Source organism: Cornus florida, unplaced genomic scaffold (genome assembly GCF_030987335.1).
Source record: "Cornus florida cultivar Cherokee Brave unplaced genomic scaffold, ASM3098733v1 CherokeeBrave_3.0.0_Hap2_Chr11, whole genome shotgun sequence".
Classification (NCBI taxonomy): domain Eukaryota; kingdom Viridiplantae; phylum Streptophyta; class Magnoliopsida; order Cornales; family Cornaceae; genus Cornus; species Cornus florida.
The window spans coordinates 98,090,332-98,102,743 of record NW_026775581.1 but is presented as its reverse complement, the minus strand read 5'-3'; the positions used below and the strand labels follow the sequence as shown (position 1 = coordinate 98,102,743).

Here is a 12,412-nt window from a genome sequence, read left to right as displayed (position 1 = left end):
TTATTTTTTCGGTTTTGCCTTTCTTGTTCATTTTTGAAGAAATAAAATTTTATAAAGTACTTTTTGTTTGTTTGTTTGTTCTTTTCTATTTTTCTTGTCTAAGAAACCAAACATAATGAATACAAAATTTCAAGACAGTTAAAACTCCCGACAAATTACTTTCTTATATTTTGTACTTATGAACAATAAAATTGTTTGGTCAAATGATTTACAGCCTTATAAGTATAAATGTCAAATGTGATTGGTCGAATCAATGGTCAGTGTTATATAATAAAGTTTATTTTATTTATTATTATTATTTTTTTTGTCAAATGGAGATAGGCTCCAATTATTTCCGATCATATAATATTTTAAACAGTTGATTTTTTTTTTTTTAAATGTTAAATTAAAAGTTATAATGGTTGAAAATGAGGCTGAACAGGGCTAGTAAGTAAAAAGACTCAAAACTGAACTTACAAGAACACGGAACAACTCAACCGCTGGTTTAGGAAGAGTTTCCCAATGGAGATGGAGAAGTGGGTCACTTCCCAAGGATTATGGTCGAGCAAGAAGACGGCCCTAAACAATTAGAATGGCAAGCTCAACAACATAATCAAGAAGTTCCGGGCGTTGCTGCAAAAAGTACGTTTCTATTTATTCATATACTTTCTGATACTCTCTCCCTTTGATTGCGATGCCAACTGATTTGCATTTGTTTCTAACTAATTGAAGAACCGGCTAGTTTTTTTGTTTCTTGTGATATGATATTTCAACATTGCAGGCCTTAACTGAAAATTTATTTCATTATTATTTTATTTTTACTTTTTAATTGCAACCAGTGCTGCTGAGTTCACAAAACCTACTTTGCAGAGGAATGAACCTTTATGTGATACTATGGAAATTTTTATCTGTAATTTGTTGTTGAAATTTTAAAATAAATCCAAAAATCAAATAAAAATTAAGGATTCTAGATTTTATGCACTGGGGGACTTTGTTGGTAGATTTTATGCATTGTTTGAGGTCAGAGGTACATAATTAATTCACTTTATTCATGCAACTATGCTGTTAAATTGGAATACTGAATATAAATAATTATGAATTCATAATGCAAACATGTTTGGTCTGGTAATCATTGGTACCTTTACTGAGCTTCCATTTCTGAAATTGTTACATTATTAAAGGAAATTTTTTTGGTCCCTGCCTTGGGAGGTCTCTACCTCTAGCTCATTCCCACCAATGAAAAACGCTGGCTGTTCTCAGTGTGGAAAGTTGCATAGATTCATTAGTGTGCATAAAAACATCATCAGACATGGTAGGTCTATCTATTGGATTATCTTGTACACATAGGAGGCCCACATGAATGCATCTCAACACTTCATTACTTTGATATGAATTGTCCAATGTTGGGTCTGTAAGCTCCAAACCTCTATTTTCTCTCCACAATTCCCATGCCTGAAACAAATTTAATTTCGCATAAGAAATCAGGGTATGTCAAATTTTGAGTGTGAATCAAATAGTTTTGACCTCCAGTAAATTAGAGACAAAATTAAAATTCAGTTAAAGAACTTACATATCCTATAAGGTTGAGTGGGCATTCATGATGATAGCAACTGTGATTCTTCTTGCCGCTTACGATCTCAAGCAACAACATTCCAAAGCTAAACACATAAGACTTAATTGAAAATTTACCCTCCTTTATGTACTCGGGAGACAATGTAACTTCTGAATTAATGATTGAGGAAAATTGTTAACATTTGAGGATATACTAATAAAATATGTTCACGTGACATCACTTGTAGATGCAATATATATTTTCTCACAATGTTCCGACAACCCTCTTTGTGTTTGCTTCAGATTCATTTTCCCCAAGTATTCTAGCCATACCAAAATCTGATATTTTTGGATTCATCTTTTCATCAAGTAATATGTTACTAGCTTTTAAATCTCTTTGAATTATTCTGAATCTTGAATACTTGTGAAGGTAAAGAAGTCCTTGAGCAATCCCTTTGATGATGTTGATACGTTTCTTCCAATGTAAGGATGACTTTTTACTAGGATCTGTACATTGAATATGTAGAATACACATATATATGAGCTTTTGATGGATAATCAATCAACGTTATGGGAAAACTGAAAGTATTGAAAATTGCTAACCAAATAAGAAGAAATCGAGGCTTTCGTTGGGAATGTACTCATAGAATAGCATCTTTTCTTCTCCTTCAATGCAACATCCCAAAAGCCTAACAAGATTATTGTGTTGGAGTTTGGCAATTAGTAAAATCTCATTCTTGAACTCCACTAATCCTTGTCCTGAACTCTTTGAGAGCCTTTTTATTGCTATAACTTGCCCATCATGAAAGTTGCCCTGAGACACGGTAAAAGAATTGTGATATTCAAATCATTTTGATAAAAAGGTCTCTAGAATTTACCTTATAAACAGGTCCAAAACCACCCTCTCCAAGTTTATTTGTGTATGAGAAATTGTTTGTAGGAACCACTATGCTTTCAAAGTTGAATACTTGCAACTCATGGCCCTTTTTCTTGTCCTTCTATTTCGTAGGAACTCCAAGCTCAAATAAAATTTTTGTTTCTTTCTTTTCTTTTAGATTTAACAAAAAGAAATACACATTGATTTCATTTAGAATCATTTTAGAGTGAGAAAATCTCAATAATTTGTCCATGAGAAATTACCTTTAATTGCCCTTCTCAATCGTAAACAGCACAACTAGCGTAATAAAATTATAACTAGAGCTCCTCCTACTGCAATGGCAAGCCATTACCACCACTCAGTTACTGCAAGTAATATTGACAAACAATTATCGTTATTCAATACTGGCAGTTGTGTTTAATTTACATGCTTCTTTAAAAATGAAGTATAGAACAATTTTCATGTGTTAATAGAAAGGAAATAAGATTAACTAACCTTTTTTTGAATTGAGAATATATATCGGTCTTGAATATTCACTAGAAATATCAGATGAGTAGAATTTAATTCCTTTGAGCCAAATCTGACATCCGGTTCCCTCATCGTTTATATAAGCATAGGCAACACAAGAACAAATCCTCAGGCACTTGTCCTCACAATCAAAGAGACTTGTGTTGTGGCTTACATCCAAGAGACTTATGTTGTGGCTTTCAACCAACTTGAATTCATTCGAATCATAACATGAATATGAGGAATAATATGTAAAAGCTTGATTGAAAAGATAATTATCGTTCCTACAATCTGGCAACTTCTCCTTCATACACCTGTCATCATGATTGATGCTGTAACATCCACCTAAAGATGGCATCAATTCCGAAACTTTACCACATAAATCTATATAGAACAATCCAGTATTAAGACGTATAGTTGAAAATGTGGAGTACTTTTCATATTCATTTGAGACAAATCTAATATCGAACTTCTCTCCAGGGTATGATGAACACATGGACTCAAAAGCTCGTCCATTCCAAGGCCCGCTAGTCCAGTAAACATTCCCTCGCCACCACATAATCAATTGATCTGTACCATTGGGATCTATTCGCAAGGCAAAAGATCCCAAGGCACGAAGCTTGTCACTCAATCATGATGTTAGTGACCATTTATGCCCTGTTCTGAAGTTGACTCCAATCCTCATGCTAGATATTCATGTGGGTAGGATAATCAAAGCTTTGCCACAAAATTTTCCCAGTAGACCCATCCAAATTCACTTCTCTTAGTACAAAATTTCCCGGATCCAACAGTGTGGCACTTGTGTTGCTTCTTGTTGAAAGAGAACATAGTTCAATAAGACCATTGTTACTATATGAAAGCTCAATGTGCCATTGTTGTGCATCATCAGATATCCAGTTGTGTCAGGGATTGGGTTGTTTCGGTTGGCAACCCACGCTGCATCTCGCATGCTAATGTCATCCTGCACATAGCCAAACAATATTCCAAAGTAACGGTCCTTTGAAGTGCCGACGTTGAAGAATTGTAATCTGAAGACCCCGTTAGCTGAAACCAAGCACTCCCAATCTCTGATCGGCTGGCCTTGTAGAATAGTATCTGTTTCTTGATAAGAAAGGGTAATCAAGAAGCAAAATGAGAAACCGAGAAAAAAGAGTATGATACTCCTTCTGGTAGCCATGAATGGGGCCTGTAAAAGCTCAGGGATGGGTTGCAAAAAGTTGCTAGTTAGCTTGCTGTTTTCATTAAGTGGATGGGTCTTGAATGTGTCCTTAGCTTTTTTTACTTTGATTGGGTGTATAATGCATTATTAAGTGCAAGGTTCTTGGATGTTTCCTTAGACTTTTTGCTTCTGCAGATATTTTTTCCATCAAATTTCCTTTAAAGTCAGTCCACAAAAACAAGATGTACGGTGCTAATTTGAAGTTGGGAAGTAGAAAAATCAAACTCTTGAAGATGTGGAATTTCTTTCAGGGATTTTTTTTATCACTGCAAGTGTATTGAGATTATATAAACCTTTGATTACTACATCTACATAATAATCTTCTACTTGTGATTTCCTTTGACCAACTGGGCCATGCCTTTTTAGAAAATTCAAACTTTCCTTCTATTTTCATATATATATATATATATATATATATATATATATATATATATATATATATATATATATATATATTTTCTTTCTATAAGTTGCTCCAAAAAGTCTCTATCTCAGAACACACTATCAAATTATAAGTCAGAGAAATAGAAAACATTATAGTCATATCTGCGAAAATCTGAAATGATTATTGTGCTTGATTGGTAGAGTAAAGTGGATTAGTTCAGATTATTGATTGTGATAATGATGTCTACTCCATTGTGCTTGTTACTCCTAATTACATTTAATAACATAGAAATTTTGAAGCTATTGTGCTAGTTAGTCAAAGTACTGTTTTTCATGTAGGGTATTCCAATCCTCTCCCACGTGACTCGTCACTGGGTTGGTCTTATTGCAACGAAATTCACTGCAATAATGATGATAGTCTACTTACTTCCTGTAGAAAAGGACTAATAACAATTCCTTATGTAATCCTGATAGCCGAACAATATTCCAATGTAATGGTCCTTCGGAGTGCCGACGTTGAAGAATTGTAATCTGAAGATCCCGTTAGCTGAAACCAAGCGCTCTCAATCCCTGATCGGCTGGCCTTGTAGAATAGTGACTTAAGGCGTATTAATTCAACTGACCCATTCTTGTATATGACTATTCTAGTTTTACAGCCCAGCTTTTTAAATATTTCAGTCGTATCTTTATTAGAAAATGAGTCTTTCCATGCCATTCTTGACCAAGAGGTCCGTTAATATGAACATACTGCAGGTTAGTCCCCCCAAAATTACATGAGATAATTATTATCATTATTATTTTTTTGGAAATTAAATGAGATGATTATTGACCAAGAAGTATAGTACCACTTTGTGCTACCATTGGTCTATATTTTCCGGTCCATTAAGTTGTGTGGTAGAAGAATTATTATAATGAATAATATTTGGCCTTTCAAGATAACAGTGAGTCAGTTTTCCACGACTTTCATAATAAGCAGAAAACAATGGTCCTAGTTTTCCACCATTTTTGTCATATCGTATGCTGGGAATAGAAATTATTCTGTGTGTATTGTTTCATTTCTTTCAGAAGCCAACGAAGGGATGGAGAACAGAGAAATACATTGTAATTTCAAATCAATGTGTAAAAAGAAAATCTACTATAGGATGCATCCCGTCAGATGGTGGTGAAACATCATGATCCATATCGTCCACGGAAAAGTATATGCTATTATCGACCATGTTTAGTGGTCATTGCTTGGGGCAGTATTACAATACTCGAATTGTCAATTGGAAGAACATGCGTTCAAATCTTAACAACAGTCATTTTTTAGTAACAATGTCAAATATTAAATGTTGTAAGCAGTCACTATATATATTTTTTTCTCTATAAGTTGCTCAGAAAAGTCTCATCTCGGAATACTTGCACTATTAAATCAAATTATAACTTTTTCATAAGTTTGTGAAATAGAGAACATTGTAGTGGTATCTGCGGAAATCTGAAATGATAATTGTGCTTGATTGGTAGAAAGTAAGCTGGATTAGCTGAGATTATTGATTGTGATAACGATGTCTATTCCATTGTGCTTGTTACTCCTAATTACGTTTAACAGCATAGAGCAAATTGTGCTCTTTTGCTAGTTATTCCAAAGCCTGTTTTTCATGTATTGATGTTATATGACATGTTCATATTAAATTTTCAGAGGAGATTTACATATGGTTCGTGACTTACCATTGTAGTACACTACAGAACTCTAAAATTTTCAGAGGAGATTTATATGGCATGTTCATTTATTTTATTTTCTTTTTTTATCCAAATTTTTTTTTTTATATGGGTTTTATTGAGGCAGAGAACTAGTTAGTATTCAACATTATTTTTATTTTTGATGAAAATACTTGGGTTCAAAGAGAGAATTCTCAGGATTTTTGCTGTTTTATAATTATGAACAATTTTTTTCAGAGTGAAGGAGAAAATATCCGGCCCTCTTCTTTAGGGCCACTGAAAATGATCGTTATGGATGGATTAGATATTAAAGATGGTGCTGAGGACTTCAGAAAAGGATGAACTGATGAATAAATGATTTTGACTGGCATCCTAGTACTTAACTTTTAACATTTGTAAAGCACTATAGAACGGAATTTCCCCTTTGACCTGCTATATTCTAATTTAACACAGAAGAGGTAACTGGATAATGAGATTTGTTTTTATTTGAAATATTTTGCCTCCTCAATTCCTTCTCTTGGGTTTCGCTCCCCTTTTGAGCGCTTTTATACAATTTTACTTATCAAAAAATAAAAAATAAAAAAAGGAGGAAATTTTTTCAAGCATTTACCCAGAACTTGCATGGTATTTCAAGCTGTATCTTCCAAATCAGAGAGTTCCTACTTCTTGATCTTTCTTTGCTTGCTCAAAAGTAAATTCAATTTTCAGACATTGTATTGATATCCAGATGCCATTAATTACCTAACCCTTAATTATTATTATTATTATTTTGTTAGGTAAGTAATAATTTCCTCATCCTTCCCCGTTGCAGTGGATCATTTTGGCCTACACTTGGTTTTAGAGCGAAGGGGTGATTGAATTGGCTAAAACCTGGGACCATACTGACATATACATGGCAGATCAGACCCGCTTACTTCCATTCCCTCAGTTTTTCTTCGTCTTCTCAGCAATCAAACAGTAAGTGCCAACACTCCATGCATTAATCTTGTAGGACAGAGCTCTCAGATTCCTAATTCATAATTTTATCAAATCCAATAATCTGAACTCATATTCACAGCTTTACTATTATTTTATCAGTTCTGATCTAATAAATCAAGCTTATAAATTGCAGAGTATCTAATGAGTACTACACTTAGTAGGTCAAGCCATTGTCTGATATGCATAAATGCAGATCAATCTACAACTAGTGTGCCTGTCAAATCTTCAATTTAGCTACGCAGATAGAGATTCTGAAAAATCTTGAGACCAATTAATATGAACTGATCCATCCTAACTTTTTTAAATTTTAAGCTATAATTTGCAACAAGTTTACAGCAGTCTGAGATGTAATGCAACCTTACTGGCATGTGCAAAGCTATGAATGCTAATACTGATCTAAATTTACCATCTTGTAAACATGTGGAACAAAAATTCCATAATACAACCATGTACCGAATTAAAAGTTAGGAATTCATTATACAACCATGCTGATTTAGCTTCCATCTCTGTAATTGATCCATTATTCAAGGAACAAGTTTTGACATGCATTATTTTGATATGCATTACCTTATATGGGGTCTGTAAAATCTATTAACATTTACAATATCAAACTTACACTTCAATTGAAAAAAAAAAAAAAAAAAAAGAAAAAAAAAACCTTATACACCATATCCATATAAAAAATAAAATAAAAAATCCTTATGAACAATGTGTACCACTGGGCCTCCGTACTATGGTCTCATGCCTCTTTAAAAGAAAGATTTGAGGATTAAAGCTTGTGTTAACTTCTTCAAATTAAGGTACCATCCCGAATAGTATGACATTACTTCATATTGATTTGGTACCGAATGATGATTTAATATTAGCAAAGAGGTACAAGGCTTGGACAGAAGCATCTGAAATCTACAAAAGCTAATAGTGATCGAGAAATAACAAACCATGAAAGAATACTATAAAAAAAGATGACTAATCTAAACTATCTTATAAACAGAGTCACACATAATTAATTCAATTTATTCATGCGACTCTGTTTTTAAATTGGAATACTGAATATAAAGTATTATGAATCCACAATACAAAACATGTGTGGTCCGGAAATCATTGGTACCTCTACCTAGCTTCCATCTCTGAAATTGATACATTATTAAAAGATGATTTTTTTGCGATGCCTTGGGAGGTATCTGCCTCTACGACATTCCCACCAATGAAAAATGCCGGCTGTTGCGGTGTAGAAAGTGGTGTAATTTCCTTGGTGAGCATATAAACAACGGACATGTTAGGGCTATGTATTGGATTATCTTGTACACACAGGAGACACACATGAATGCATCTCAGCACTTCATTACTTTGATATGAATTGTCCAACGTTGGGTCTATAAGCTCCAAACCTCTATTTTCTCTCCATAATTCCCATGCCTGAAAAAAATCCAATTTCTCATAAGATATTAGGATATGTCAAACTTTGAGTATGAATCAAATAGTTTTGATCACTAGAAAATTAGAGATAAAATTAAGATTCAATAAAGCAATTTACATATCCTATAAGGTTGAGTGGACGTTCATAATGATAGCAACTATGGTTCTTCTTGCCACTTACAATCTCAAGCAACAACATTCCAAAACTAAACTCATCAGATTTAATTGAAAAAATTCCCTCCATTGCATACTCGGGAGACATGTAACCACTGCATTAATAGTTGAAGAAATTATTAGCATTTGAGGTCACACAAATAAAATATGTTCACATGACATCACTTGTAGATGTGATATATATTTACTCACTATGTCCCAACAACCCTTTTTGTGTTTGCTTCAGATTCGTTCCCCCCAAATATTCTAGCCATACCAAAATCTGATATTTTTGGATTCATCTTTCCATCAAGTAATATATTACTAACTTTTAAATCTCTATGAATTATTCTGAATCTTGAATACTTGTGAAGGTAAAGTATTCCTTGAGCAATCCCTTCGATGATTGTGATACGCTTCTTCCAGTCTAAGGATGACTTCTTACTGGGATCTGTACATGGAATTTGTAGAATATATATAAATGAGCTTTTGATAGATAATTAATGTGATGGGAAAACTAACCGAATAAGAAGATATCGAGGCTTTGGTTGGGCATGTACTCATAGATAAGCATCTTTTCTTCTCTTTCAATACAACATCCCAAAAGCCTAACAAGATTATTGTGTTGAAGCTTGGCAATGTGTAAAATCTCATTCTTGAACTCCACTAATCCTTGTCCTGACCTCCTTGAAAGCCTTTTTACTGCTATAACTTGCCCGTCAGGAAAGTTACCCTGGGACAGTAAAAAAATTGTGAGATCCAAATCATTTTGATAAAAGGGTCCTCAAGGTTTACCTTATAAACAGGTCCAAAACCACCCTCTCCAAGCTTATTTTTATCTGAGAAATTGTTTGTAGCAACCACTATGCTTTCAAAGTTGAATACTTGCAACTCATGGCCCTTCTTATTGCCCTTATATTTCGTAGGAACTACGAGCTCAAATTAATTTTTTATTTTTTTCTTTTCTGTCAGATTTTCAAAAAAGAATACACGTTGATGTCATTGACAATCATTAGAGTGAGAAAATCTCATTAATTAGTTCAAGAGAAATTACCTTTTATTTGCCATCTCAATCCTACAGAGCACAAGTAGCAGAACAAAATTGTAAACAGAGTTCCTCCTACCGCGACAGCAAGCCATGTCCACCGCTTCATTACTGATACTAATATTGGCAGTTGTGCTTAATTTACATGCTTCTTTAGAAATGAAGAATACAACAATATGCATGGTGTTAATTAAATGGAAATAAGATTAACTAACCTTTTTTTGACTCAAGTATATATATCTGTCTTGAAAAATCAAAAGCATCAAATGATTCCAATTTCATTCCTTTGGGCCAAATCTTACATCCAGTTCCGTTATCATTTAAAGAAGCATAGGCAACACAAGAACAATTCCTCAAGCACGTGTCCTGACAATCAAAGAAACTGGTGTTGTGACTTTCATCCAACTCGAATCCAATATTCTTACGAAACAATTTGAACTGATACTGACTAGCTGGGATGTAAAGATCATAATTATCGTTCCTGCAATCCGGCAACTTCTCCTTCATACACCTGGGGTCTTTTAATTTGTTGGCTGCCTTTTTTTGATGGGAAGGTGTCACTGATATTAGTAATGTAACAGCTACCTAAACCTGGCAAACGTGAATCGGGATACAAAATGCTTGTCGTCAGGGTCACATGTCCACCTAACATCACAATCTAAATCCATGTAGTAATGTAAGAAAGTAAGATTAGTAGTTGAAAATGTGAAACAGTTTTCATTTTCATTTGAGACAAATCTAAACTCCAAGGTGTCTGGATGGTATGATGAATCCATGGACTCAAAACCTCGTCCATCCCAAGGCCCGCTAGTCCAATAAACTTTCCCTCGCCACCAGATAGTCAGTTGATCATCTGTACCATTGGGGTCTACTCCCAAGGTAAAAGACCCCGAGGCTGGAAGCTTTTCTGTTAGCCATGAAGTTAATGACCATTTATGCCCCGTTCTCAAGTTGACTCCAATCCTCATGCCTGGTAGAAGCATATGGGTAGGATAATCAAAGCTTTGCCACAATCGTTTCCCAGTAGACCCATCCAAATTCACTTCCCTTAGTACAAAATTTCCAGTATCCAATAGTGTAGCACTTGTGTTGCTTGCTGTTTTTTTTATTTTTTATTTTTTGATAAGTGTGTTGCTTGCTGTTAGAACAGAACTTAGTCAATAAGACCATTGCTTTGGATTGTAAAATTTCCAGATGCGTCTGGGATTGGGTTGTCTCGGTTGGCTACCCACACTGTATCATACATATCAGGTTGGCTGCTGTGCGATATTCCAAAGTAACGGTCCTTTGAAGTGCTGCTGCTGAAGAACTGTAATATGAAGTAGCCGTCAGCTGAAACCAAGCGCTCCCAATCCCTGATTGACTGGCCTTGTAGAAGAGTGTCTGTTTCCTGAAAAGAAAGGGGAATCAAGAAACAAAATGAGAAACCGAGTAGAAAGAGTGTCATCCTTTCTCTGGTAGCCATGAATGGGCATGTGAAAGGTCAGTGATGGGTTGCTAAAAGTTGCTAGTTAGCCTGCTATTTTAATTATCAATGACTTTGGTTGTGTGTAAAATATATGCATTATTATTATTATGTGAAAGGGTCTTGGATGTTTCCTTGCCCTTTTTCCATCAACTTTCCTTCAAAAACAAGATGGGGTCCTGAATTGAAGTTGTTTGTAGAAAAATCAAACTACTCTTGGACGATGTAGAATTGTTTAATAAAAGGGATTTTTCTATCACTAGTCTATTCAGTTTGTAGACAATATATGAGCTATGCTAATACCACTTGATGATGTTTGTCGTGACTTGATTGAGAATAATACATATATAAGAGAATCAAATCTCCATTTATCTGTATGGCCGGTTGATGTAACTTCTTTAGAATATAGTGCAACCCAAAAATTTAGGGATGGCAAATGTTGTATGACTTGGTAGCAGTCATGTGAGGCCACTGCCTCGATCTTGTTAGGATTTTCAAAAGAGGAGGGTGGCCACATGCCCCACCACTGACCCAATTTTAATTTGCACAGTACTTGTCTCTTTTTACTGGTATGGGTGAAGAGGAACCTACTCTTCAGTATTTGATATGACATAATGATAGAATGTCACCTTGTCCATTTTGAATTTAAAATAGATAAAGGAAATTTTTTTTAAAAATTGTTAGTTTTTTTCTCATATTTTAAATTCAAAATAGGCACATGTCACTCTATCATTATGTCACATTGGTGGTGAGGAGGCTAGCATTGTTCTTTTGAATTTTGTAACGAAAATAATGCTTAATAAATAGGGACATAATATTTGCACTCTAATTTTTTAATCAATAAAATATAACAATAGCATTATCTCCTTATGGGTTGAGTAATTATGCCACTTTATTTTCTAAAAATTTAAGTGGAATTTTTAAAAAATGCAGGATAAATGGATTTAATTTTCTGTTCACCTCGTCTGAAACATGAACTTATTAAACACAAATTTCTTTTATGGGATCCTTTCAAGGATCTTATCGTACAAATTGACTACAGCAAAGGGATGGTTGAATTCGCTAAAACCTGAACCCATATTCACAGATTTTACTGTCATTTTTATCAGTTCTGATCTAATAAATCGAGCTCATAAATTG

At 34.2% G+C, this 12,412-nt stretch overlaps 1 protein-coding gene and 3 pseudogenes across 1 annotated transcript; all 4 read right to left on the bottom strand.

Annotated features, from left to right (window-relative positions):
- Positions 1-1,059: 1,059 nt before the first annotated feature.
- Positions 1,060-1,714, bottom strand: LOC132287070 (G-type lectin S-receptor-like serine/threonine-protein kinase CES101; annotated as a pseudogene).
- Positions 1,654-10,314, bottom strand: LOC132281642 (uncharacterized). The gene is made up of 10 exons (XM_059783330.1): positions 10,023-10,314; positions 9,817-9,837; positions 9,285-9,545; positions 8,976-9,213; positions 8,728-8,878; positions 8,540-8,609; positions 3,704-4,009; positions 3,203-3,298; positions 2,134-2,364; positions 1,654-2,037 (listed from the first exon to the last, which is right to left on the bottom strand). Exons 1-10 carry the CDS (start codon positions 10,312-10,314, stop codon positions 1,796-1,798), a joined length of 1,908 nt encoding a protein of 635 aa, XP_059639313.1. The 3' UTR covers positions 1,654-1,795.
- Positions 2,404-4,226, bottom strand: LOC132287068 (G-type lectin S-receptor-like serine/threonine-protein kinase CES101; annotated as a pseudogene).
- On the bottom strand, positions 9,445-11,352 carry LOC132287069 (G-type lectin S-receptor-like serine/threonine-protein kinase CES101; annotated as a pseudogene).
- Between the last annotated feature and the right edge of the window lie 1,060 nt (positions 11,353-12,412).

Excerpts from the sequence above, each read along its gene's own strand:
- LOC132281642 (XM_059783330.1), bottom strand. The coding sequence starts at position 10,314 with ATGAAGGAGAAGTTGCCGGATTGCAGGAACGATAATTATGATCTTTAC. Across the intron at positions 9,546-9,816 it reads ATTGAGATGGCAAATAAAAG|GACCCTTTTATCAAAATGAT; the intron begins GTAATTTCTCTT and ends GTAAACCTTGAG. Across the intron at positions 2,365-3,202 it reads GAAGGAGAAGTTGCCAGATT|ATTCTTTTACCGTGTCTCAG; the intron begins GTAGGAACGATA and ends TTGAATATCACA.